This window comes from Eumetopias jubatus, unplaced genomic scaffold, assembly GCF_037043125.1.
Source record: "Eumetopias jubatus isolate StellerSeaLion01/CBP00866 unplaced genomic scaffold, mEumJub1_p1.0 scaffold_9, whole genome shotgun sequence".
Taxonomy (NCBI): domain Eukaryota; kingdom Metazoa; phylum Chordata; class Mammalia; order Carnivora; family Otariidae; genus Eumetopias; species Eumetopias jubatus.
Genome location: NW_028274815.1, coordinates 36,136,010 through 36,162,146, shown reverse-complemented (window position 1 = coordinate 36,162,146; position 26,137 = coordinate 36,136,010). Strand labels below are relative to the sequence as shown.

Sequence of the window (26,137 nt, the reverse complement as noted above, 5' to 3'; positions counted from 1 at the left end):
CCCCGCGTCCCATCACCTCATTAGCATAAACTCAAGTCTGGTTGAAAGGGGCTTGTTATGAATAACATAAGACACTCCTATCACTTAGGAAGTTCCAAGAGTTTTAGGAGCTCTTGGCAAGAGTTCCTAAGAGTGGGAATAAAGACTAAATATATATATATTTTTATTATACAACATGCATTTGAAAAAAGGAAAAAAAACAGGTGACATTTTTAATAATATATATTATCTAATATATCAAAATATTATCATTTCAGCCTATAATCAATATTTAAAAATATTTTCTTTTTTTTCATACCAAGTCTTCAAATTCCAGTGTATATTTTACACCAAAATAGCACATCTCAGTTTGAGGTAGTCACACTTCAAGTGTCCGTAGCCACACGTGGCGAGTGGCTGCTGTCTTGCACAGTTCAGGTTTGAATCATCTTTTTCATTGGTAGCATAGTATTCCAATTTCATGTAGATGGACATGTTGTTTCCAACCTATAAGAACTACAAATTATGTTGCACGGAGCTACAGTTAGCTTCCACTGTGAGATACAAAAGATCCCCCCCAAATATTGGCTTAAATAAGGTAGAAGCATATTTGTCTCATGCATGGAAGAAGTGTGGAGGTAGGCAATGAAAGGAATGTGAAGGCCCCATCTAATATTTTACTCTGTACTTACGTGAGAGGCAAGTCTTCCAAGGCTTATCTAAAGAGATAGGTAAATTGGCTGCTAGATATTTTAATGATTCCAAGAAGCAAAAGAAGAAAGGGGAATAAGAAGCCAAAAGGCATGACCTGCTATCTTTTTAAGTTGGTTTCCTGGAATTTACAAAAAACCTTCCAATGATATCTCCTTGATCAGAATTGAGTCTGTTGTTAACACCTAGCTGCAAAGAAGATTTGGAAAATGCAGACTTTTAGCTGGCTCATTGCTAAAATCAGGGATTCTGTTAGAAAAGAAGAGGTGGAGGGGCGCCTGGGTGGCTCAGTTGTTAAGTGTCTGCCTTCGGCTCAGGTCATGATCCCAGCGTCCTGGGATCGAGCCCCGCATCAGGCTCCCTGCTCAGCGGGAAGCCTGCTTCTCAAGAACTCCCCCACTCCCCCTACTTGTGTTCCCTCTCTTGCTGTGTCTCTCTCTGTCAAATAAATAAGTAAAATTAAAAAGAAAAGAGGTGAAGTTTAGGTGGTAGACAACCAACAACCTGTGTTCTAATCAGTCTGCACAGACATCTTTGTAGATTTGTCTGATTTATTCCCCTCAGATAAATTCCTAGGTGCTCAGTGCTGGCTCAAAAGGTTTACACCTTTATATTTTGATTTAGTTTGCCATTTTGCCTTTCAGAAAAGTCATGCTTATTTGTTCTCTCATCCCCAGCATCTGAGAATACTTTTTCCCCATACATGTGCCACAGATGGCTGCCATCCATCCTTTTGCCAGTGTGGTAGACAAAAAGAGGCCCATTATTGTTTCTATTTGCGTTCATTGTACTGCTAATAAGGTTGAGCATCATTTCATATACTTTATAATCATTTCTATGTCTTCTTTGTAAATTTCCTTTTTAGTTCTTTTGACTATTTTTCTAAGAGATTTTTTTAAGTTGTATTGATTTATAAGAGTATTGTAATATTTTCAGGATAACGGTATTAACCCTTGGAAATCTGTGACAGATATTTTCTTTGTTGACTTTGAACCGTGTTTATTTTTTATGTTGCTAAGTCTGTCAGTGTTTCCATGATTTTTGGTTTTGGTATTAAGATTGGAAAGGACTTCCCCATCTCAACATTTTTTCTTCTAACATTTTTCTTCTAACACTTTTCTAAACACTTTAACACTTCTAACTTCTTTTATTTCTACTTTCTTTTTTTATTTATTGAAATAAATTCTGCTTGGAATTTATCTTGATTAAACTTGCTCTCTACCTCTATCCTTATAAATTTCTCAAATAGTGAAGTTATCAACAATATGTTGAAATCTTTTTCCTACTGATTTCTGATATACCCATCATGTACCTTCCCACTTATAGTTGAGCCTTTCTGAAAGTGTTTTTATTGGTTGATTTTTGCATTAGGTAAAAAGCACTTCATATTTCAATAATTTTTCAGCCCTATGATAAAGAAAGCCAAGACTCAAGTGAAGGCAGCGAAGAAGATGTAGAGGTGGGGGACCAAACAGCAGAAGGGGAAGAAGTTAAACAAAGGTAAAAGGTGTGAGAGGATATCAGAGTGAGTTTAAGAAACTTTTTGTTTATTTTTACTGTTGTAAATAATTCAAGAATTTTTGAAATGGAAACAACTTGCAGTTTGAGTTACTATTTGCTTAAAGATCAGTACTACTTTAATTTCGTGATTATTTTTAGTACATGATACTCTCCTTTCTTGGTTTCATTTAGAGACTCTTAAGTTTTTGGAACTTATTGACAATTAAATACTTTGTTCTTTGATTGATGACGCTCCCTAATTGAGTCAATAAGCATGAGCTGTCTGAACTGTCTGTGCACTCACCTTGCTATTTTGTGCCCCCCAGGACTGATTCTCACTGGAGTGCTGTCCGAAAAGCTATCTCAGAGGTTGGTATCACCTGTTCTGTTAATGATGTCATGTTTTGTTACCTAACAGTTCTGATAGAGTGCAGATTCAAAACAGGATGGAGACTTTGGAAGATAGCATCGGATCTTAAACAGGGTACAGGGCATGGAATGGACAGAGTATAAAACATACAGTTCTGGTTTAATAAGCCTGTGCTCCAAGTAATATTTCTCCTTAGGCCTTTTCTGTAAGAAGAGTAGATTTGAGGACTTGCAACTGTCTCTTACTGATTCTGCCTGAATTTTCTACCATTTGGGTAAAGGCTGATGTTAAATTCAGTTAATATGAAAAATTCCGAAAAGCTCAAAAAAGTAAGAAATTATCCATATTCCTATCATTTAAACGAGTTACATAACAAAATGAAAATCCACTCCTTCCCTCCCATAACTAATCACCATTAATAGTTTAGTCAATACCCTTTCTGACCTCTTACCCTACTTATCACTTACATGGATGTGCTCATATGTATGTACGTGTGTGTATGTACACATATACAAAAAAGCCATGAATTCTTCAGTGCATATCAGTTTCTGATGTTAACTCATCTGTTACGTGGCAGTACATCGTAGAGCGGGACCGGGGTAGGGACATTTTGATGAAAGATGTGCAGGAAGCACCTGGTCTGGAGCACAGAGCTCTACTCACCGGGCACTGCATAAGGCTTAGGTTCTTGGGACATACGAGGATTCAGTGTTGGATGGCATCCTCCAGAATTTGAGGTTAAACTGCTGTATTTGTCCACTAAAGTCTGCATGTTTGTGATTTCCTTTTCTGGGTCGTAGTTGCTGTAGTGATAAGAGAAAGTATTATGGAGGTGAGGAACATGAATAAAAACAAGCAACTCAGTTTTGTCTTTACTGTCTTCAGCAGATAAGCACTGTTGATGTGTTGACCACAATGGGAGCTATTGTCCACTAAAGTCTGCATGTTTGTGATTTCCTTTTCTGGGTCGTAGTTGCTGTAGTGATAAGAGAAAGTATTATGGAGGTGAGGAACATGAATAAAAACAAGCAACTCAGTTTTGTCTTTACTCTCTTCAGCAGATAAGCACTGTTGATGTGTTGACCACAATGGGAGCTATTCCTGCAGGGTTCCGGCCTTCCACACTCTTCCAGCTTCTGGAGGAAGGTAACAGGTGTCTGTGAGCTACCACAAGCTTATAGTTAAGCAGTCAGGCTTTGTGTCTAATGTTACTGTTTTAGCCAAAATAAGATGTTTAAAAAGATGTTGAATATCACAACTTTTTGGTACTCCTCATTTCCTTCATTTTTCCTAGGACAGTGGAGGAAGGATCCCTGATTCTGTTAGATTCCGGTCTGTTTACCTGTGCTCTGGCTTCTAGTCCCTTTGCTTTATTTCAAAAAAATGTGACTTTTCTAATTAGGAGCCCTTTTGTGTATCTTCAGCCCACCCCCCCTTCCCTGCACTGGCTCCTGCCCTCATCAGTCTACCAGCATGCCTGATACCTTTAAGACCCAGCTCCTCTCACCCTATCCCACGTTAGCCAAAGCCTCCCTTTCTCTCCCTTTCCTCACAGAAAGATTTTTCTGAAGAATTATTATCCATTTGCATTTCCGTTTTCTTATTTGTTCTTGGATTTCTCTGTACTTAACAACATTTGTCCATAAGCTCATTAAAGAGAAATAATGTTGGGGGAGGATCTCCTATATACCCTGAGTTGTTGAATTATCTGTGGAAGGGCTGCTTTGAGGTTCCTCGGCCAGGAAGGCTCTTCTCAGCCCTCCCTGAATGCCCATCTCCTTCTCATCCTTTGCATCCCAGGGGAATTCTATCTTCCCAGAGATGTCTTCTTTGAAAAACACCCTTCCACTTGAGCACCCTTTATGGATTTAAGTTAGTTTATAATTATTTTATTCTCTCGTCCACTTATTTTTTAAAAATTATTTCCCCCACTTAACTGTAAACTAATAAGGGCAGGGGCTGTATTTCTCTGATTCACATATGTATTTGCAGGTCCTAGCAGAGTGCCTGGCCCACAGTGGGAACTCAGAAATGATTTCTCAAATGAATAAATGATTTTGTAATCAGTATTCTTCATAATAAGTATGGGAAAACAGTATAATAATGGTTTTGTATTAAGAAGTAAAATTAATAATTATATATTTTTCTAAAGAGTATTTACACATTTTCTGCATTTTACAAAAATATTTGAATGGATCATCTTCATCACAGGGCATGTTATTGGCCTAAAAGTTTTTAAGATCTTTCTTAAAGCTGCTTTAAGATCAGCTCTTATATGCTTCTGTCTTTACTTTTTCTACTGTTATTCTTTCAGGTAAACAAATCTCTATTGGCATATATGTTTTAGAAAGCAAGTTCCTAGTAAGCAGCTTGACGTTTTGGATGTCTGTTTCCTAAATTTGTCACATAACATCATACATTTTTGGCTTTGGATTTCATTCCTTTCTTTGTAAGAAAATAAAGGAAAAATTGTTTTTTCAGGGAATCAGTTTCGAGCAAGTTACTTCTTACAGCCAGGGCTCACTCCTTCACAGCTGGCCTTCAGAGATCTAATGTGGGATGCTAAAACAGGCGCTGTGAGTATGGTTGCTATCAGCAAAATTATACCTTTCCGTATTCGGTTATGGTTGCAAGTGTACAAATAGCATGTAAATTGATTAATGCATTCTAGAAAATTAAAAAATTGTTTCTGTATTTTAATTTGTAAACACTCAGTGATCGTTTCATTGCTAAGACGAAACTGTTGCTTTCTTCTTCCATTGTTACTAAGGAAGTAATACTAGGCATCTCTCTTACTCATTCTTTGCCTCGGTGAAAAAGGGGATGATAATAATACTTCTAACATAGGGTTATTATGAGAATTACATTATATGTGTGGAGCGCTGAGAACAGTGTCTGGCACATGATAACTCAGTAAATGTTAGCCAATATCAGTAGTAGTAGTAACATTTTTTTTCATTAAGTGGGAATGAGGAAGTTGAAAGTCCTTTATGATTATACTTTTTGGGGAGAGCTTAGAGTAGAAGATTCCTGGTATCCCGAGTACTTGAAGTAGGAAATACTCTTGATATTTAATTCTACTGTCTTCCTTTTTAGCAGATATAAACCACATTAGAGCACATCACTCCCCTTCCTGTTTACCTTCTGCCTTTTCTCCCTTCCTCTCTCAGAGCCTCAAGGGAGAAATAAGAGGACCCAGTGTGGTCAGGTTTTGTGGGGAGAGGTGGTGTAGAATTTTCCCCTCTCGATCCGAGCATTGCCTGGGACCCTTCTTAGTGTGAAGTATCTTTTATTGCAAGTCAGCAAAGATGTTTGTATTTTGTCTGTTTAGTGTACTAGTACTTGAATAAATGACCTTCAGTTTTATGAACTTGTACCCAGAGAGCTAAATATTCAGCTCTCATTTCTTAAACTGAAAATGTTCACAAGCTGTTAGATATTGTCTCATTTTTTCAATGATATAAGGTCTTTAAACGAAAAGGCCGATGACCATAAAGCAGAATGTTAAGAGTTGAAGATGTTTTTAAATGAGGAACCAGAGTGCCAGTTTATTTATGGGCTTTCTGAACTGTACTTGTGAAGTAGAACTGAATAATGCTATCCAATGGTCAGTGCATTCTCTCCATCAAAACATCTATGTCAGAAGCCAAGGAGCAATGTAGGTAAATGCTTGGAATTAAAACAAGGAGGAGCCAGATGGATAATACTAATGCCGGCTGTCATTGGTTATTATGCTATGGTGACCTTCTATACTTACCCACATTATATAAGAATGAACTGGAATGCAGTGATTCCATAGTCAGGTCATTCATTTTACCTGATTATACTGACCGTTTTTTCATTATGATTTTTTGTTATTTATCCCCAAAATGCAAATATTTCAAATATAAAGATTTATGGAAAATTTACCTAAGGTTTTTATTTTAAGTTGAGCAGACTATTGAAACTTTTCTTGTGTATATTTATGTGTAAATTTTTTCATCCTTTTTTATTCTATATACATTTTAAGTATTTATAAAAGATGCTTTGAAAATGAATTTGTCTTATAAGCCATAAGATAAACCTATTTTATAACTAATTTTTCTCTCAGATTAGGTCAAGACCAAGTCGTGTTTCATGCATTCTGACCCTCTGGAGCTGTAAAATGATTCCTCTTCCAGGAATGAGCATCCAGGTTCTCAGTAGACACGTACGCCTCTGTCTATTTGATGGTAATAAGGTGAGCTTACTGAGGAGTAAATCAGTTCACATCAGTCTGGAAAAATATTTTGTCAAGGCCACATATTAAACATGTGATGCCTGGGGTATGTCTATGTCTTTGTCTCTCTCTTTCTGTATGCGTGTGTATACATATAAAATAATATGTGATAGAATGCAAACCGTAAGGGTTCTGATGACATAGGCTTAATTCCTGGCTCTTTCAGTTGCTAAGTGCATGATGTCCATATACATATCACAGTTAACTCCTCTAAAGCCTTAGATTTCTCGCTTACAAAAAAGGTACTGATGCCTATCTTCCAGTATTGTATATAGTTCATGTCTTGAGTGTACAGAATCTGAAGAATCTAAATGAAAGAATCTAAATGACTCTTAAAAAATTGATTTGTTTGTGAGATACAGCTTCAATACAGTGCTTAGCTAGAAATTTGTAGCTTTAACTGAATAGCTAAAAAAGAAAGATTTAAAATCAGTGATCTAAGCTACCAACTCAAGACGCTAGAAAAGGAAGAGTGAGTTAAACCGGACGAAAGTAAAATGGAGGAACTATTAGAAATAAGAGTGGAATTTAATGAAAAAAAAAATTAAACTTAAATAAAACAAACCTAAATTTAAAATGCCAAAAAAGAATGAATTTAATGAAATAGAAAACAGATGAACAAAAGAGAAAATCAAAAAAAGCAAAAGTTTATTCTTTGATAAGTTTACTAAATTGAAGAATGCCTAGTAACACTGATAAAAGAGAAAAAGAGAAAAAGAAAACAAATGATCAGTATCTGACATGAAAATGGAGATCTCACCACAGATCCACAGACATTAAAAGGATAATATCAAGGGATATCATAAACATCCTTATGCCAATAAATTTGACAATATAGATAAATAGATAAATGCCTTGAAAATCATAATTTATCAAAACTGACATAAGAAGAAATAGAAAAAATTTTTAAAAATTTGTGATAGAATGCGAAAAATCTGTTTAAAAATAATTGAAAATGTAATTAAAAGTCCTCCAACAAAGAAAACTCTAGGCCCATATGGCTTCACTGGTGAATTTCTCTAAACATTTAAGGAAGAAATAATAGCAATAGTACATAAACTCTTCCAAAGAACCAATAAAGAGGAAATGCTTCCCAGCTCATTTTATAAGGCCGGGAAAAACATGATACCAAAACATGACAAGACATTACAAGAAAGAGAAATTATAAGACCAGTATCCGCCATGAATATTGACACTAAAATCCTAAACAAAATATTAACAAATTGAATCTAGCAATATATAAAAAGGATAATATATCATGACTAATTGGAGTTTATTTCAGGAATTCAGTTGTACACACCTGTGTAACCAACATTTAACACTTGAAAATGATCATTGTAATTTGCCATATTAACAACTAAAGTAGAAAAGTCATGTGATCATCTCAAAAGATATAGAAAAAGCATTTGACAAATTTCAACACCCATTCATGATTTTTAAAAAATTTTCAGCAGAGTAGGAAGAGAAGGGAACCTCCTCAAATTGGTAAAGGGCAATAAGAGAAAGCTAAAGGTGACATTATCATACTTCCTGGTGAAATTTTGAATACTTTCCCCCTAAGATCAGGAACAGATCAAGGATGTCCAAGAAAAAAAAGATAACTCAGTTTTTTAAATTGGCAGAAGACTTGAGCGGACACTTAAACAAATATATCAAAAACCAAGAGACATAAAGAGATATATATAACATATAAGAAGTCCTCAGGGAAATGCAAGTTAAAACCACAGTGAGAGAGATCCAACTATATGCTATGTATAAGAAACCCACCTTAAATATAATAAATATAGGCAGGTTAAAAGGAAAGGAATGAAAAAGGTAGACAATTCAAAAAGATAGTAATATTCAGAACAAGGAAAATTAGCAGGAATAAAGAGACACATTACATGATAAAAGAGACAACTCACCAAGAAGACATAATAATTCTAAATATGTATATACCTAATATTACAGCTTCAAAATACATGAAGTAAAACTTGATAGAACTGAAAAGAGAAACAGGCAAAACCACAGTTATAGTTGAAAACTTTAACACTTCTCTCTCAGTAATCTCTGGGACAAGCAGAAAATTAGTGAGTGTATAGAAGAACTGAATTAACACCATCAACAAACTAGATCTAATAAACATTTCTACAACAGTTCACCCAAAAATAGTAAAATACTCATTCTTTCAAGTGCATGTGGAACATTTGCCAAGAGAGGTGGCCCTGAACAAATTTAAAAGAATTGAAATCATACAATGAATGGTTTTTGATTACATAGAATTGAATTAGAAATCAGTCACACAAAGATAACCGAAAAAAATTCTTAAATATTTGGAAATTCATGGACTAAAAGGAAGTTTCAAGGGAAATTAGAAAATAATTGGAGCTGAACAAAAAATGAAAATGTGTCACACAATTTGTGGGATGTTGATAAAGCATTGCTTAGACAGAAATTTACAGCACCATGGGGCTCCTGGGTGGCTCAGTCACTACACATCTGCCTTCAGCTGAGGTCATGATCCCAGGGTCCTGGGATTGAGCCCCACATTGGGCTCCCTGCTCGGCGGGAAGCCTGCTTCATCCTCTCCCACTCCCCCTGCTTGTGTTCCCTCTCTTGCTGTGTCTCTCTCTGTCAAATAAATAAATAAAATCTTTTAAAAAAAAATTTACAGCACTAGATACATTAGAAAAGAATTCTCAAATTGATAGTCGAAGCTCCCTCCTGAGAAGGTGATGCTTGGGTTGAGATCTAGGGATGAATAGACCTTAAGAGGGTAAAGAGAAAATGGAAGTGTGAACCTGGCCAAAGGAGCAGCACAGGCAAAGAAAGGCCTTAGTGGGAAAGGACTTGGGGAAGGCCAGTGTGGCCGAGTGGAGCGAACAAGAGGAAATGTCAGATGGAATGAAATGGGAGATGTCAGGAAGGAACACAGTGTAAGACACTGTAAGCCATGATGTAAGGGAGTTTTGTCTTTATCCTAAAAACAGGGAAAGTCATTGGAGGAAGTTGTATAGTTTAGATTTATGCTTTAGGAATATCTCTGGCTCTTCTTTGGAGATGAATTAGAGGGGGGCCAGGAAAGACATGAGTAGACCATTTAGAGGCTATGGCACAGTGTGGTGGTCAAAGGGCAGCAACGTCATCTCCAAAAAAACAAAATCTGGAGCCATTTGCCCCAGATTAACCCTGGTTCCACCAGCTTGATATAAAACACTGACCAAATTACTTGGCCTTGCTCTCTCCCCTTTGTCATCTGGCACACATCACTTAGGGTCCATGTGAGGATGAAATGAGTTAATACAACCAGTAAAGTACTTAGAACACACATAGAACATGTTAAGTGTGGCTAGATGAGATCTGAGGCTAACAACATAGACTAGGGCAGTAGAGATGGAGATGAGAACTATGGCCAGAAGGATATTTAGACCATAAAAACCATACTTTGGTAATGGCTTGGAAATGGTGAGTGAGGAAGAGTGGGGTGTCAAACAAGACCCGAATCTGGGTGGATGGTGGTGACATTCAGTGAGACAGGGAGCATCGAGAGCCGATCAGGTTTGGAGGAGTTTGTGGGGTTAGCTTTGCACATGCTGAGTATACTTAAGGCTCCCAGTGCCTTCCTTTCTTTCTGTACTTGTGCCATTACAGTGATCCTCCCTCATTTCTACGCAGCCTGCACAAAGCCATTGCCACTAAGAAACCAGTAGATGTCATCAGTGACCAAGAAAAGATGAATTGCCTTCTTTGCTCAGATCTGGTTTCACGCTTCACTTTACCTCTTCCTAATCTCATATATGAGAACCTAAAGATTGAAATTTTATTTAAATAACATATCAGAATAATAGAAGTGATTCATTTAAAAATAATAGAAGTGAATTTATGTAACTAATTTATATCAGATTCCAACTGACAAGTTTTAGAAGATATGTAAGACAAATATTCATTGTTATTTACTTAAGAGTGCTTCCCTAGTTCCAAATAAAAGCATTATTATTAAAACTCTACATACACTGAGAACCACGTCACACAGTATTATATTTACTTCAACAATCAAGCATAATTTAGAAAACTCAAGAGGAAATCTGTTGATTTACCCCCACTTTTACTCTTTTCATTGTTCTTCCTTCCTTCCTGATGTTCAAAGGTCATATCCTTTCTGTTTAGAGAATTCCCTTTAACCATTCTCTCTGTTGGCTACAAATTCTCTTCATTTTTCTTTATCCAAGAATGTCTGTTTCCCCTTCATTCCTGAAGAATATTTTCACTAGATAGGGAATTCTGGTTTGGCTTTTTTTTTTTTTTTTTAAAGCACTTGAGAAATCTTGTTCGACTTCTTTCTGTGGTTTCCGATGGGAAATCCACTGTCACTAGAATTGGTGTTCCCCTATTGGTAAATCTAGGTGTTATTTCTCACTGCTTTCAAGATATATGTGTTTAGTTTTTGTACTTGTCCTTGGGCATGGGTTTCTTGGGTTTATCCTATTTAAGGTTTGCTCAGCTTCTAGGTTTGTGTCCTTTGCCAAATTAGGGGATATTTTAGCCATTATTTTCTTGAATACTTTTCCAGCTCCAGACTTTTCTGGCACTCTGATGACATCAATGTGAGATCTTTTGTTATAATCCCACTGGTTCCTGAGGCTCTGTTTATTTTTTTCCATCGATTTTATCTTAGTTGTTCAGAGTGCATAATTTCTATTTTCCTATCTTCAAGTTCACTGTTTCTTTTCTCTTTTATTCAGCATTTGAGTCCCCAGTGAGTTGTGTGTGTTTGTGCACATGTGTGTTTTTTACTGTTGTTATTATATTTTTCAGTTCTAGAATTTCCACTAGGTTCTTCATTTTATCTTCTATTTCTTTGTTGAGATTTCCTTTTTTCTTTCTTGACACTTTGTATTTCTATATTTTAAATTTGTTTCAGACGTGTCTATAGTTGCTTACTGAAGTATTTTTCGGTGTCTGCCTTAAAATGCTTGTCAGATAATTCCAACATTGTGTCATCTCAGAGCCGAATGCAGACGCCCAGCGACTGAGCCACCCAGGCACCCCTTTAAAACTTAATTTTAAAAGTGCTATACTAAAATATTGTTGTCTAAAAATTTTAGGGGCACCTGGCTGTCTCAGTCAGAGGAACATGCAACTCTTGATCTTGGGGGCATGAGTTCAAGCCTCATACTGGGTGTAGAGATTACTTAAAATAAATAAATAAACTTAAAAAAATAAACATTTTATGTTTTCTATTTCTTTGGAAGATGTCAATTTTAGCCATAACTTTATAGAATTTGAACTCTACAGTTTTTGCTCCTTTTGTATTTCATTGCTTTATGTACATTGCAGGACTGACTTCTTACAGTAGCATTTTGCAAGAGATTAAGTTGCAGGAAGAATATAACTTATGCGGCTGGAGATCTTGAAGAAAACTGAGGCTGTATATCTGGGCTATTATCAACATTGTCTGTCCTTAGTGGCAGGGTGATGGGCTACCATAAAATGCTCTTAGGGGTCACATTTCTTAAAAGGTCATTCGATCTGAAATTTCACTTCCTTTTCTGATAAACCTGTTCCAGATGGTAAGTATTTCACTTACTATAATTTTTTACTAGTACAAAGATCTGAGTCTGAATTTATTTCATAGGTTCTTTTCGTTATTTTATAAATTAGCGCCCTAACAGTTTTTTGTTACTCATTTTTAAAGTTCTGTATGTACCTGATATAAAAAGAAAACAAATTACAGAGTTGCACAAACTAAAAGGTGAAAGAACCCCCTTGAGGCCCGCTGTTCCACACAGTATAGCCTGTTCACTGCTGTTTGGGATGTAGAAGTGGTGACCTGTTTGTTCTTTTTCTTTTTAAATTTTTTTAAATTTTATTTATTTTAGAGAAGGGGGAGGGGCAGAGGGAGACAGAGAAAAATCCTCAAGCAGACCACCCCCATCCAAGCATTGGAGCCTAGGGCTCGATTCCAGGACCCTGAGATCATGACCAGAGCCCAGATCAAAAGTCAGACGCTCAACCTACTGAGCCAGCCAGGCACCCCTAGAAGTGGGGATGTTTTAGAGAGCTCTCTACAGCATGATCTCAAATAAGAAAATCTCATTTCAGGTTCTGAGCAACATTCATACAGTCAGAGCCACATGGCAATCTAAAAAGCCCAAAACATGGACCTTTTCTCCCCAGGTAAGGAATCTGCTAAGGGAATGGAATGAAACGTGAACCTTTTTTACCTGTTAAGTGATAGGCAATTGATTTCTGAAGCAAAGCTGTCCGTGTGTATCTCTGAAATAATGTATTTATGTTAAGCACAGAATATATGGGGCCAGATTTGAATCTTTAGATTAATGTTCTTTGAAGACTTTGATAAAAATTACTTTTGTTTCTGACTCATCAGAGTTATAATTCCTATGAATCATCTCATTCAGTGGATTTCGGGGTTCAATTCTAGGAAATGCCCCCTGATGAAAATGAAAACAAAAAGATAAATTTAGGAAGTGTTTTTCACGAATGAAATCAACCATGCTAATGAGAGCTGTGCTTTCTTCAGATAAAATCAAGGGTGACGCCCTGGGGCTGGTATATTATACCCAGGCACCGTCAAGCCTGGAACAAAAAAAAGACTGGAATGAGGTTAGGTGGCTTCAAACCACGGAGTCCCTATGACATAGATGTGAGTGAACATGAAGATTTGATATCTTGATGTTCTTGTTATAATATTGTCTATAGTTTATTTTACTTTACTTTTTTTCTGCCGCTAAAGTTTCATTACTTTAGTGTTTACTTCCCATAACTAATTCCCTTGGGGCACTGTACCCTAAAAGTCCTCCATTAACCTTTCTCTTACTGCATCCGAAGATCTTCAAGCAGTAGGGTTCAAGGAGAGGGCACAGGACATGGAGGAGGCCCAGCCACCTGGCTTGCGTGCTGCATGTGCCCACGCTTGCTTTTCGCGCATCTACTGGAAGTCCAATTTGATCTAAGCGCCTTACTGCTTGTATTTCGGCACAACGCTTTACAGTTCTGATGTTGCATCTCTGTGTATATGAAGCATTTAGGGTCGAATTTTCTAATTTTTTCTGGATATAAAGACGAACTGTTTGGAAGAAGAAATAATAAGAAATTGTTCCTTTGTTGAGGGAAATTAAGCATCTGTTAGGTGTGAGACATTCTTTCTAGCCACTGTGGGAACTTACATGTTGGTAGAGAAGAAACATATACAGGTATAATAACAATAGCCTGTGTTTAAGGAGCTCTGTCCATGTGCCAGGCACGGTGGTAGGTCCTCCTGGGCATGATCTATGATCTCATTTAATCCTTGGAGTAGCCCTGTGGGGGCGGGATCTGTTGATAACCACCTCAAGGACAGAATGTCATGGTTGCTGGACTCTAAGTGCTGTGGAAGCGCAGAAGATGGTGACATTAATTCCAGCCCTCAGGCTCAGGGAAGCTTTTGGAGAAGAGAACCTAGACTTTGAGGGTTGGGGAAGATTCTATAGGCAAGACAGAAGGGTGTGGTTGTCCAGAGAGAGGAAAAGGAATGAGCAAAAGAGAAAGGAAAGGAAAATTTGCAAGGTGGGAAAGTTGAGCAAATGTGTGTATGAAGTCTTCAATTTTAGTTCTGTTTACAAAAAACAATGGTTAATTTAAATATCTTATTATATATGCAAACTATTTTTATAACACCTCTGAGGACTTAGCTACAGTACTTGTTTCACATTAGCCTCTACTCTCACCAAAGAGTGAGTGAAAGGAAAGGTATTTCCCTCAACACAAAACTTAATTTTTTAACTTGAAATTATTGGTGTAGATGGGTCCAATCCATCTGCTTTCTGTTTCCTTTCAAAGACCGTTATTATGGTGCAAAGGTATCAACTACATACAGACAAGGAGAGCTGGAACCTCCCTCCCATTTTAAATTTTTATTAGTAACTTAGTTTTCTTTATTGTTTCAGGTTACTGGCATCTTGCCCTGCTTGCTTGATGGTGATTGTTTTATCAGATCCAATTCTTCATCTCCAGATCTTGGAATATTATTTGAACTTGGAATTTCTTATATTCGCAATGTATGTCAGTTGAAAGATAAAGCTTTCTAATGTATCAGTTAAAGGGAAGTTTAAAAAAAAAGTCTGTATTTACAAGTAAAATAATTGAGGTTTTTATATGTAATAAAATTTTAATCTCTCAAGGAATGGGAATGGTGGTTCTAATTTATATATAGCGCTGCTTTTTCAGTAGCATTTACAATAAAAGTATATTTGTTTATAGCTTGAATGAACTCCAGTGCTTTTAAAGAATAAAGATTTGAAAAGGATGAGACTTTGCAGAAAGTGATAAAAGATATTCAGTGGCATTCCAGGGGTGTTTTACCTCTGTCCTAGAGGGTCAGGGTATACTTAACCTCGTGGCTAATGCTTCTAATTAAGGGACCTGTCAGAGTGGTAATTTTTATAAAGGCACCAGAAACTTGGATTAACTCATGTCATATAAACAATTGAACTAGTAGGTATGGGTCTGTGATAGTTATTTATTTTTATTTTATTAAGTTTTATTTTAATTAACATACAATGTTATATTAGTTTCAAGCGTACAATATAGTGATTCAGCAGTTCTGTACATTGCTCAGTGCTCATCATGATAAGTGTGCTCTTAATCATCCTCACCTACTTGATGTGATAGTAATTTAAATGTCTCCACATTCTAATAATACCTTGGTAGGTGTGGTATATATACTTGGCCTCAAGGTGACCCAGAGAACCAATTGCTATTATATTAATAGTATTACACCATCCTTTCATTTCTTTAAGGCAGATGCGTCCAACTGTGTTATGGGGGGGTAGGACAGGAGAGGGGAGCAGGGCCCCAAGCAAGTCCCCAGTGGCCTTCAGCAGTCGATGGTGGAGGTAAAGCTCTGACGGATGATTTAAAAAAATGATTTAACTTGTGCATTCCGTCTCTCATCGAGACAAAGCTGCATAATCCCATGTAGTACTGATGTGGTTTAGATCATTCCACAAAATATATCCTTCAAGAAACAATAGCAACAGTTACCACATCATCAGGCTTAAGGAATTTTCAAAAGTAATTTGACAAGATAGGATTTTCACTTTTCATACTGCCTTTGCCATCTGGCCTGCCAGGAAAATGGGACCCACTGTATTTCACTTTATTTTCTTGTACAGAATTTTTTAGTCCTAAAAGTGAATGCTAATTTTGTTCCCTTTAAAGGACTTGGTATGTGCTTTTAAATTTGGTTCAGATAATTAAATTTTGTATGCCTGTTTATTTCATAGTCAACTGGTGAAAGAGGAGAATTAAGTTGTGGCTGGGTGTTTCTTAAACTTTTTGATGCCAGTGGAATTCCTATTCCAGCAAAGTAAGTTGCCTTTATATTCCTTCTAAATGAATAATTTTGTAGAAATTCATTATTTAGAATCTGGATATCTCAGGTTTGCAGAGTGTATATTGTTAGCATTTCAAAAACTTGTGAGGAGAGGGCTTTTAATGTTGATCTTTTAATGTTCTTTGAGGTGGTATATGAAAACAGCATGCACAGGGTCATCTTAGGAAGAAATGCCACTTATAGAATAGGTATTTTAAAAGATGTTTACTCAGGGGTGCCTGGGTGGTTCAGTCGGTTGAGCATCCAACTCTTGGTTTTGGCTCAGGTTATGAACTCAGGGTGGTGAGATTGAGCCCTGCATTGGGTTTGCACTGAGCATGGAGCCTGCTTGGGATTCTCTTTCTCCCTCTCCCTCTGCTCTTCTCCCACCCCTGCTCGCTCACTCGCTCTCTCTCTCTTTCTCTCAAAAAAAAAAAATCAAACAAATAAATAATAAAAGATATTTACTCTCTGCTGAGAATATTTTTCAGTAAATTTCTGTGGTATTAGCACATTTCACAGTGCTGAAACAGAACCTGATTCTCTCCAGAGTGGAAAAGCTAAGTCCAGGGTCCCCAGGTCCTCTGTGACTCTACCTTTCTCCTATAGGTGATACACTGAAATCGTAATGGCAGTCACTGTAAATGAATTTAAAACTTAAGACCAAAAGGCAGACTGGTACCAAATATCTGCAATATATATATAATGGTCAGATTATTATCCCTAATATGAAATGGGTTCTCAAAAATGAATAAGAAAAAGACCATCCAAGTTTTTAAATGGGTATACACACAAAAAAATCTAAGTCTAGGATACAAATAAGAAATTCACAGAAGAGATACACATAGGCAGTCATCAGGATGGTAATTAAGATCCAAGGTTTGGAATTATAACTCAGGGCTCTCGGCCTGGCTCTGTGTAACTGTAAGCCAAGTTCCAGGTTCCTTGCCTGCAAGCCCCAATTTCCTCTCTTTAAAATGGGAGATTGTAATAGTTCCTACCCCAAAGGGTTATTATGAGGATTGATTCAGATAATGCTCCCTGCCTTCTGTGACTTCTGCTTACACCCCAGGGGCGGGCATGGCCTCTTTACCACAGGGCAGAGGTAAAAGTCCAGGCTCCACTTGTCCTCCTCTGACATCATCGTGGTGATAGGGAGAAGGGCACGGCCTCCCAGAATGTAAAAGTTCAGGCTGCTTTGGTTTAAATTTGTTTTGTTTTGTTTTTAAAGAATGTCTAGGGTTTTTAGCTGTACCTAGCGGGAGGGAAAAGAGTGTCTACTCCATCTTTCCAAAAGGGAAGTCACAGCTATTTTTCTAAATGAGGTAGAAGCCCATGTATTGATACTGAAATATTTCCAATGTATATTATGATATGGAAAAAGCAAGTTGCAGAATAGTATGTGTACTATGGCTCCACTTTTTTCATGAAAAACTGTATTCATGTGTATATGTGGGCGGGCCTATGTAAAGTGTTCCCAGAGGTTGCCTCTGAGGCACAGAACTAGGGAGGTAAAGCAGTGGGATTAAAGAGGACTTTTATCTTCTACTTTCTGTACTTAGGTAATATGCAACTTTGAAAGAAAATGTGTCAGTTTTGAGATTTACTGTGTATATACATATTTGTGTGCATTCACATAGAAAAAGGTAGGGCAAGGGCTTTACCAGACTAGAGGGGATGGGATGGGGAGGGATGTGTCGGGGTTTTTTTGTTTTTTTGTTTTGTTTTGTTTTTTAATTTTTTATTGTTATGTTAATCACCATACATCATTAGTTTTTGATGTAGTGTTCCATGATTCATTGTTTGTGCATAACACCCAGTGCTCCACACAGAATGTGTGTGTGTTTTTTTTTAAAGATTTTATTTATTTGAGAAAGAGAGAGCAAGAGCAGAGGGAGTGGCAGAGGGAAAGGGAAAAGTAGACTCCACTAGGCAGATCCCAGGACCTGAGATCATGACCTGAGCCGAAGGCAGACACTTTAACTGACTGAGCCACCCAGGCGCCCCTGTTTTGTTTTTCATTTCATTTATTTTAGCATTTCTATGCTATTTAAGCATTTGAAAAATACATTTAAAAATACATTATTAATACATTCATTAATGTAAGTCATTAAAGTCAAAACACTTTAATGGCATCAATTAATTTTTCTCATTTTAATGGGGAAAAATGTATTTTCTACAGTTCAAAGTTAAGAAAGAAACTTTATTTACTGAGATAATACCTCACAGAGGAATCAACAACTTTCATTCTCATTTAGCAATGAAACAAATAAGATGTCTGGGAGTGTTATCTGTGCTAAAAAATATTTCTCTACTGATTTCAGTGTTTCAAAATAGAAACACGTGGTTTTTTTGCTATTCTTTTGTAGAACGTATGAACTCTTCTTGAATGGTGGCACCCCTTATGAAAAAGGTGTTGAAGTGGACCCTTCAATATCCAGAAGAGGTATAGCTCTTAGGCATTACTTTCTCTCCTTCCCTGAGAAAGTACACAGAATATGCATCAGCAAAGAGAGCTATATTCTAATAAGCATAACATTCTTCACTTGAATTCACATTTTTAAAAATAAGTCATTTGATAGTAAAATCCTAATCACTTTTATCTAAGTGCTTCTTTTCTTGGTAGCACATATAAGACTAACGTAGGCAATCAGAAAGCATGAGGACCGTTCATTAATGCCTTCTCCTTGAACACTGGGCTGATACTCGTGACCGCCACAGAGTTAATGACATAGACTAACTCCCAGGTTGCCTGTTGCTGGGCTAAAGGACGTAGACATTTCAAATTGTGGTACACATGCCGAGTTGCCTTCCACAAATACTGAGCATCCTTTAATATATTCATTGACCAGGCACTGTGCTAGATAATGGGAAAATGGAGAGTAAGACAGATCCGATCCTTGCGTTGCAGAGCTCAGCTCCTGACAGATTTGGAACTCTCCTTGTTTCATAACTTAGAACACATAGCATTGCTGCTGCCCTGGTGATGCTGGTCCCAGCTTCTTGGAACAGGGAAGGGCTTAGGACCTGGGAAGCAGTTGGATCTGCCTGGAGTCAGGCATGCTTTTTTAAACTCCCTTTATCCCTTTATAATATCTGGCAGCGATGCTGTCAAAGCTTCTGGTGTAGTGGCAGCTCCAGGGGTACTTAGGGAGGCCCGGAGGCTCTAACGCCATGCTTTATCTCTTTATCAGCTCATTTAGGGTATGTGAGGGACTCCTGCTTTTCATACAATTACTATTTTTACCCCAAATCTTTGTTTTATTGTAAAAAGTACTTTGTTTTATTATACTCACTGTCTCAGGTACTTCAAGTTTTGACATTTATTTATTTTTATTTTTTTAAAGTACATGGGAGTGTTTTCCATCAGATGATGACAATGAGAAGGCAGCCTCAACTCCTAGTAAAACTGAGATCTTTGAACAGAAGATCAAGAGACTTGCTGAGGTTGGTACCCACTTACCTGGCCAGTGAACTTGAGGCCCTTCAGCGTCTAGAGACCATCTCTGCTTTCAGCTTCTCCTCCTGCTTGATCATCTTTTGTCGGTTAGTTTGTTCCTCATTAATTCATCTGCTGAGGATCAGCAGGGAAATGGAATGGTAGGAAAATTCAAATCAGCTTACTCTTTTGTTTACTAGTTAGCTCAAGTGATACATTTGGTCAGAAATAGTAGAGAAACTTGGCTAAATCGGGCTTGCCATCCACGATCCTGTCGTCAGGGAATCTTTTTTATTTTTTTATTTTTAAAGATTTTATTATTTATTCATGAGAGACAGAGGGAGAGAGAGAGGGAGAGAGAGAGAGAGGCAGAGGGAGAAGCAGGCTCCGAAGGAGCAGGGAGCCCGATGCGGGACTTGATCCCAGGACCCTGGGATCATGACCTGAGCCAAAGGCAGACGCTTAACCATCTGAGCCACCCAAGGCGCCCAGGGAATCTTTTTTAAATATCAGGTTAGTTGAGGTATAATTTCCATGCAACAAAACTTATCTTTTTTGGTTTACAGTTCTCTGAGTCTTGACCAGTATATACAGTCGTGTAACTACCACCACAACCAAGATGGAAAGCATTCCCATCACTCTAAACAGCTGTCTCCTTTGTGGTCAGCTCCCCAGCCTCAGCCTCAGGCAGCCACTCATCTGTCTTCTTTCCCAGCAGTTTGGTTTTTTTCGGTTTTCATTTTTTAGTTTCAGAGGTAGAGTTTAGTGATTCATCAGTTGCGTATAATACCCAGGGCTCATTACATCAAGTGCCCTCCTTAATGCCCGTCACCCAGTTACCCCATCCCCTCACCCACCTCCCTTCCAGAGCCCCTCAGTTTGTTTCCTGCAGTTAAGAGCCTCTCATGGTTTGTCTCCCTCTCTGATTTTGTCTTATTTTATTTTTCCCTCCCTTCCCCTATAATCCTCTGTTTTGTTTCCTAAATTCCACATATGAATGAAATCATATGATAATTGCCTTTCTCTGATTGATTTATTTTGCTTAGCATAATACCCTCTAGTTCTATTCACGTTGTTGCAAATGGTAAGATTTCATTTTTTGATGGCTGAGTAAATTCCATTGTATATATACATTGCCTCTTCTTTATCGATTCATCAGTCGATGAACATCTTTCCATACTTTGGCTATTGTGGACATCGCAGCTGTAAACATCAGGGTGCGGTGCCCCTTCGAATCAGCATTTTTTTTATCCTTTGGATAAATACCCAGTAGTTATATTTTTAACTTTTGAGGAACTTCCATACTGTTTTCCAGAGTGGCTGCACAGTTTTCATTCCCACCAACAATGCAAAAGGGTTCCCCTTTCTCCACATCCTCGCTAACATTTGTTGTTTCCTGAGTTGTTAACGTTAGCCATGCTGACTGGTGTGAGGTGGTGTCTCGTGGTTTTGATTTGTATTTCCCTGATGCCAGTGATGTTGAACATTTTTTCATGTGTCTGTTGGCCATTTGTATTCCCAGCAGTTTTGTCTTTTCCAGAATGTCATTCATCTGGAGTCATTCAGTATGTAGCCTACTGGGGCTGGTTTCTTTCACCCAGCATACTGCTGCATTTGAGAGTCATCCATGCCATTGCGTGTAGTAGAAGTTGTTCTTTTTTGTTCTAAATAGTATTTCATTTGACGGATATACCATAATGCATTTATCCATTCACTAACTGATAGACATCTGGGTTGTTTCTAAGTTTGGGCAATTATGAATAAAGCCACTCTAAATATTTGCATACAGGTTTTTTGTGTGTGGCCATATGACTTTATTTTTCAGAGGTATAAATACCTAGGAGCAGGATTGCTGGGTCATCTGGTGTCCTTCTAATTTTATAAGAAAATGCCGAACTGTTTTCCAGAATGGCTATAGCATTTTACACTCCCAGTAGCAATGTATGAAAGTTCCAATTAGTCATATTCTTGGTATTATCCATTTTTTTCTATTTTGGCCATTTTAATAAGTGAGTAATGGTATCTCATGGTGGTTTTAATTTGCATTTTCTTCAGGGAGCTTTTTTTTCTTTTTAAAGATTTTATTTATTTATTTGACAGAGAGACACACACAGTGAGAGAGGAACACAAGCAGGGGGAGTGGAAGAGGGAGAAGCAGGCTTCCCGCTGAGCAGGGAGCCTGATGTAGGGCTCCATCCCAGGACCCTGGGATCATGACCTGAGCCGAACACAGACGCTTAACGACTAAGCCACCCAGGCGCCCCTCTTCAGGGAGCTTTTTAAAATTTATTTTACTTTTTAGTTAATTTTCTTTTATTGATTTATAGAACTCTTTTTAGATTTTTTATTCCAGTATAATTAACATACAGTGGTATAGTCATCTCAGGTATACAATATAGTGATTTAACAATTCCATACATTCCATACATACATCACAATAAATGTACTCTTAATCCCCTTCACCTATTTCAAGGAACTTTTACACTAGTAGGTTCCCAGATCTATCACCTTCCAACTCAGTAGCCTCTTGGACAAGTCATTTAACTGTCCTTCTCAGGATCCCAATGTCTCCATCTTTTAAATGGGCATAATAATGTCAACCCCATGAAGCTATAATGAGGTTTAATGAAAAGAAAGTATATAAAACACCTAGATTGTTTTTATAGTATATGGCACAAAGTAAAATACAGTGTTAGCTATAATTATTTACTATTATTATTATCATATGTATAGATAAATGCAAATATAATTCCAGGTCCATGGTGCTGTATGTCATAAATTTGTTTAAATGAAGATGTGCTGTGTAGCTGGTAAGATCAGGAGGGATTTGAAATAGGTTTTGAAGGATGGGAGAGATGTGCACACGTGAAGATAGGAAGCCATGGAGAAAGGAACCTAACACAGAGGGCATATGGTGGGCAAGAGGTCAAAGGGAAGAGCAGGGCCTGGGAGCAGAAACTGATGAAGTTGGCCTGTCCCACCGCGACCTGCTTCTTGCTTGCTGATCACCAAGAAACAGAGTAAGAGATGAAAACTTGGCATATCCTCCTGAATCGTTGCTTTTCTCATTCTGGATCATGCCCTTAGTTTAAATATTCCTTGTTCTTATATCTGATACTGAAATGTGTCTTCTAATTCTAGTATTAACAATTAAATCTTTCAATAACGATTAATAACGTGTTCATGGATATTATTCATTCTCTTGTCTGCCCCCCCCCCCCGATGTTTATAGCACTTATAAATTCCCTTTTTTGGCCAGTCTTTCCTTGGAAAATTGTTATTTTTCAAGATTTAGAAAAAAGAAGCACAGTAGCAGTCTTTGTAAAAGAAAAGCCAGAATCCTGTTTGGCTTCATTCTTCCTGCTTCTTCAGCCTCCCACTCCTCATCTCATTGGTAAGCCTCCAAGAGTCCCCAAGTACTCCCAAGTGTGTCTTTCAAGTACGGCTCTTAATAGTGTTGCTTTGGCCCCAAATACTGGTTCCAAGATACTTTTTACCAATTGGGATCAGATTTGTCTGGGCAGTGCACAGGTCAGGTATGCAGGCCCATGCTTCCAAAGCAGTGAGTGTTCTTCTGTATGCTGGTTCTCAGAGAAGGGTCCTGAGTCCTTGCCCTCCAGACCCCAGGAACTAAGGTGCTTGTTTGATCACAGCACACACTAGGCACCCAAAAAATGTTTGCTAAAGAATTTCAAAGTAGAAATCTTCCTGCTAGGTAAAAGTGTACTTCTTAGGACCTCTGCTCTGCCTCCTGCTGTCCCTAAAGTCCCCCACCTTGTCTTGGTGTGTGCTCTTCTCTCCTCCTAGAGCCCAGAGGGGGACCTGAGCATTGCCACTCTACTTGGCATGATCCTGAAATGTGTATGCCTGGTAGTGGCAGGTGTGGGTTGGGGCAACTCTCTGGTGCGGCCTAGGCTCAGGCTGGCTCTCACAGAGACCAGGCCATGGTCTGGTGAGACTCCAGAGGCCCCTGCCTCACTGCAGAGCCCATGGGCTGTGGTGTGAGGGCTGTGCTGTGGGTCCAGGGTGAGAGCCTGGGCACCAGCATGGGTGCTTTTGGGCATCTCTGCCCTGAGCCTGCACACCCTGGAGGTGAAGACTGAAGCAAGACTGATCCATCTCAGTCCCCTCTCCTTCCCTGACTGCCACCTTCAAGTGGATGGAAGAGGAAGGCAAATAATGATACCAACAGCCCTCGTCCTCTCCTTCAAAAGCGCATCCCACCTCTCTCCCCACCCTCCCTTGCTTAAGAACTCCACTTTTGTTTGGCCAGACTCTTCTGCTTAAAGGAGAAAGGACAGAGGCTTTTAACATTATGCCAAGCAAGATACAACAATGCGCACAGACCCAGTGGTGGGAAGCCCAGGGAGAGCTTGCCTTCCCGCCCACTTTCCCCCAGTTCCTTTGCTAGTTGTCTTCATATTGCCCTCTCACAGCCAGCAGTCTTATGTGTACGTACCCTTGGATGTCCGGAGGCCCGCAAAAGTGCAAATTAGCCAATGTAGACTTGTCTCCTTTCCAAAGAAACCACACCAGAATCCTGCCCGTGAGATTCCTTTGGTGGAGACCGTTGTAATCATGGTCACCCTCTCAGTAGGAGACGAAAGAGGAAGCAAAGAGATCCTTCAGTTTCACCAAGACATGCCATTCTAATTTTGGAGCTATTTTTCAATGGGGTTTTACCCCGATGTGATTTGGCCAAAAGCATGCTTTTAAGCCGCTGATGAGGGCAAGCTCTGAATTTTGACCCAGACTCCCAGTGCATGAGTTCAGAATCCCAAGAAATACCAGTCTGTAGAAGTAGGCTGTGTGCCTGTGTATAAATTTGCTATAAACTTGTTTATTTGTCTTTGCCTTTTTGATGTCTCCCATCTTTTTTTTCCTCTTTCACTTCCATTGTATTGTTTCTAAAAATAAATGACGTAATCGTGTTACTAGCCTGGGGCCCATGATTAGGTTCATTGCACTTCCGCCATCAGTTTGCTGGTGTATCTGTGAGATCAGAAAGAAGTATATTTTTACTTCTTCAACTTAGCCAACCTCCGTAGCCCAGAGCTTTCTGGTCATCTTGGGTTTGGGAAAATCAGAGGATTTCCCCAAAGAAAACGAATAAAGTGCAGCAGTCCTGCCTCATGTTGTAGGGAAGTGCCAGAAGGAAGGGAGCACCCACCCTGTGGGAGGAACGAAGGCCTCCACCGCAGGCTGGCAGCAATGCCAACCAGACAGAGCAGACGGGTCTGTGAGAGGAGAGGGGAAAATGGAAGGAAGGTTACACCCCTTCCTCCAGCAAAATCACTGGCTGTTCTTCAGCATGAGCCATGGTTTGGGCATGCAGCTGAAACACTGCCCAAATGGGCCATAGACCAGAGGGCAGGATGTGGAACAAGCCTGAGGAATCGCAGCTGAACACTGAGCAGACATGTGGTGGCATCAGGGCAGCTTAACTGATCCTCCGCAGCCAGTCTTTGAAATCCAGTCAGACATAAGACCAGCATCATAGCAGCGGTGGGAAACAACGATTTCTAACTTTGTGTGCCAGATAGATTGTGACATCCTATATGAATGTCAGAAAACCTGTCTTGCATTTTGGGGATGTTTCTAGAAATGCAGGGGTTAGGAAGTAGTGAAGGATACTTACAAAATTCCATGAAACAACCCCTAGGGAATCCATTGCTCCTGCACCACCATAGGGACTACACTTACTCTGTTCTCTTCCACCAGGCTGGAAGCCTGAACGTTACCTCTGCAACTAATGTCCCCTTCTAAAATACTTATTCTAGAAATTAAAATAAAGGATGAATTTACAAAAGTTTAAGTCTCTTTTTTAACTTTTGATGGTTTTTCTTAGCCCAAAGATGTTTTCCTCCTTGATAAAGGACATGGTTTGCAAGGTTTTCCAGATTTCCTATGTGGTCATTCTTTACGCTTAATGACAGAGTTCATGTATTTCTAAAATTAATATTTAGAAAATGTATATTTAGAATGATTCAAGACATTTTTTTTTGAGTATCTTCTAGTATTAGCTCTTGTGCTCAGTATACATGCCCAGTAGGCACTTAGTGCATGTCATGTGTCAGGATTTTAAAGCACTCACCTGTCATGTTTCCAATAATATTGAAATTTTGTTTCTATTTTTATAAGTATTTTCTTCTTTTTGATGCTATTGTATACGGAATTGGTTTTAATTTTCTTTTCAAATCGTTCATTATTGGTGTATGGAAACAAGACTAACTTGTGTGTGCTGATTTTATATCCTACCGCTTGGCTGAATTTGTTTATTTGAACAGTTTTTTGTGGAATCTTTAGGGTTTTCTACATATAAGACCATGCTGTCTGTGAACAGAGGTAATTTTACTTCTTCTTTTCCAATTTGGATGTCTTTTGTTCCTTTTTCTTGCCTGGGGCTCTGGCTAGGACTTCTAGTACTATATCGAATAAAAGTGGTGAAAGCAGGCATCCTTGTGTTGTTTCTGATCTTAGAGAAAAAGCTTGTGGTCTTTCACCATTGAATATGATGCTAGCTGTGGG

General features: G+C 38.4%; 1 protein-coding gene across 1 annotated transcript in view; it reads left to right on the top strand.

Annotated features, from left to right (window-relative positions):
* The window catches only part of NPHP1 (nephrocystin 1), a 52,839-nt gene that overhangs the window by 14,748 nt on the left and 11,954 nt on the right, over positions 1-26,137 (top strand). The window contains exons 7-16 of the mRNA XM_028117183.2: positions 2,096-2,190; positions 2,517-2,559; positions 3,619-3,706; positions 5,042-5,136; positions 6,651-6,779; positions 12,900-12,974; positions 14,744-14,854; positions 16,082-16,164; positions 18,540-18,616; positions 19,518-19,617. Coding sequence (XP_027972984.1) covers positions 2,096-2,190; positions 2,517-2,559; positions 3,619-3,706; positions 5,042-5,136; positions 6,651-6,779; positions 12,900-12,974; positions 14,744-14,854; positions 16,082-16,164; positions 18,540-18,616; positions 19,518-19,617 — 896 coding nt within the window. The remainder of the gene's footprint in view (positions 1-2,095; positions 2,191-2,516; positions 2,560-3,618; positions 3,707-5,041; positions 5,137-6,650; positions 6,780-12,899; positions 12,975-14,743; positions 14,855-16,081; positions 16,165-18,539; positions 18,617-19,517; positions 19,618-26,137) is intronic.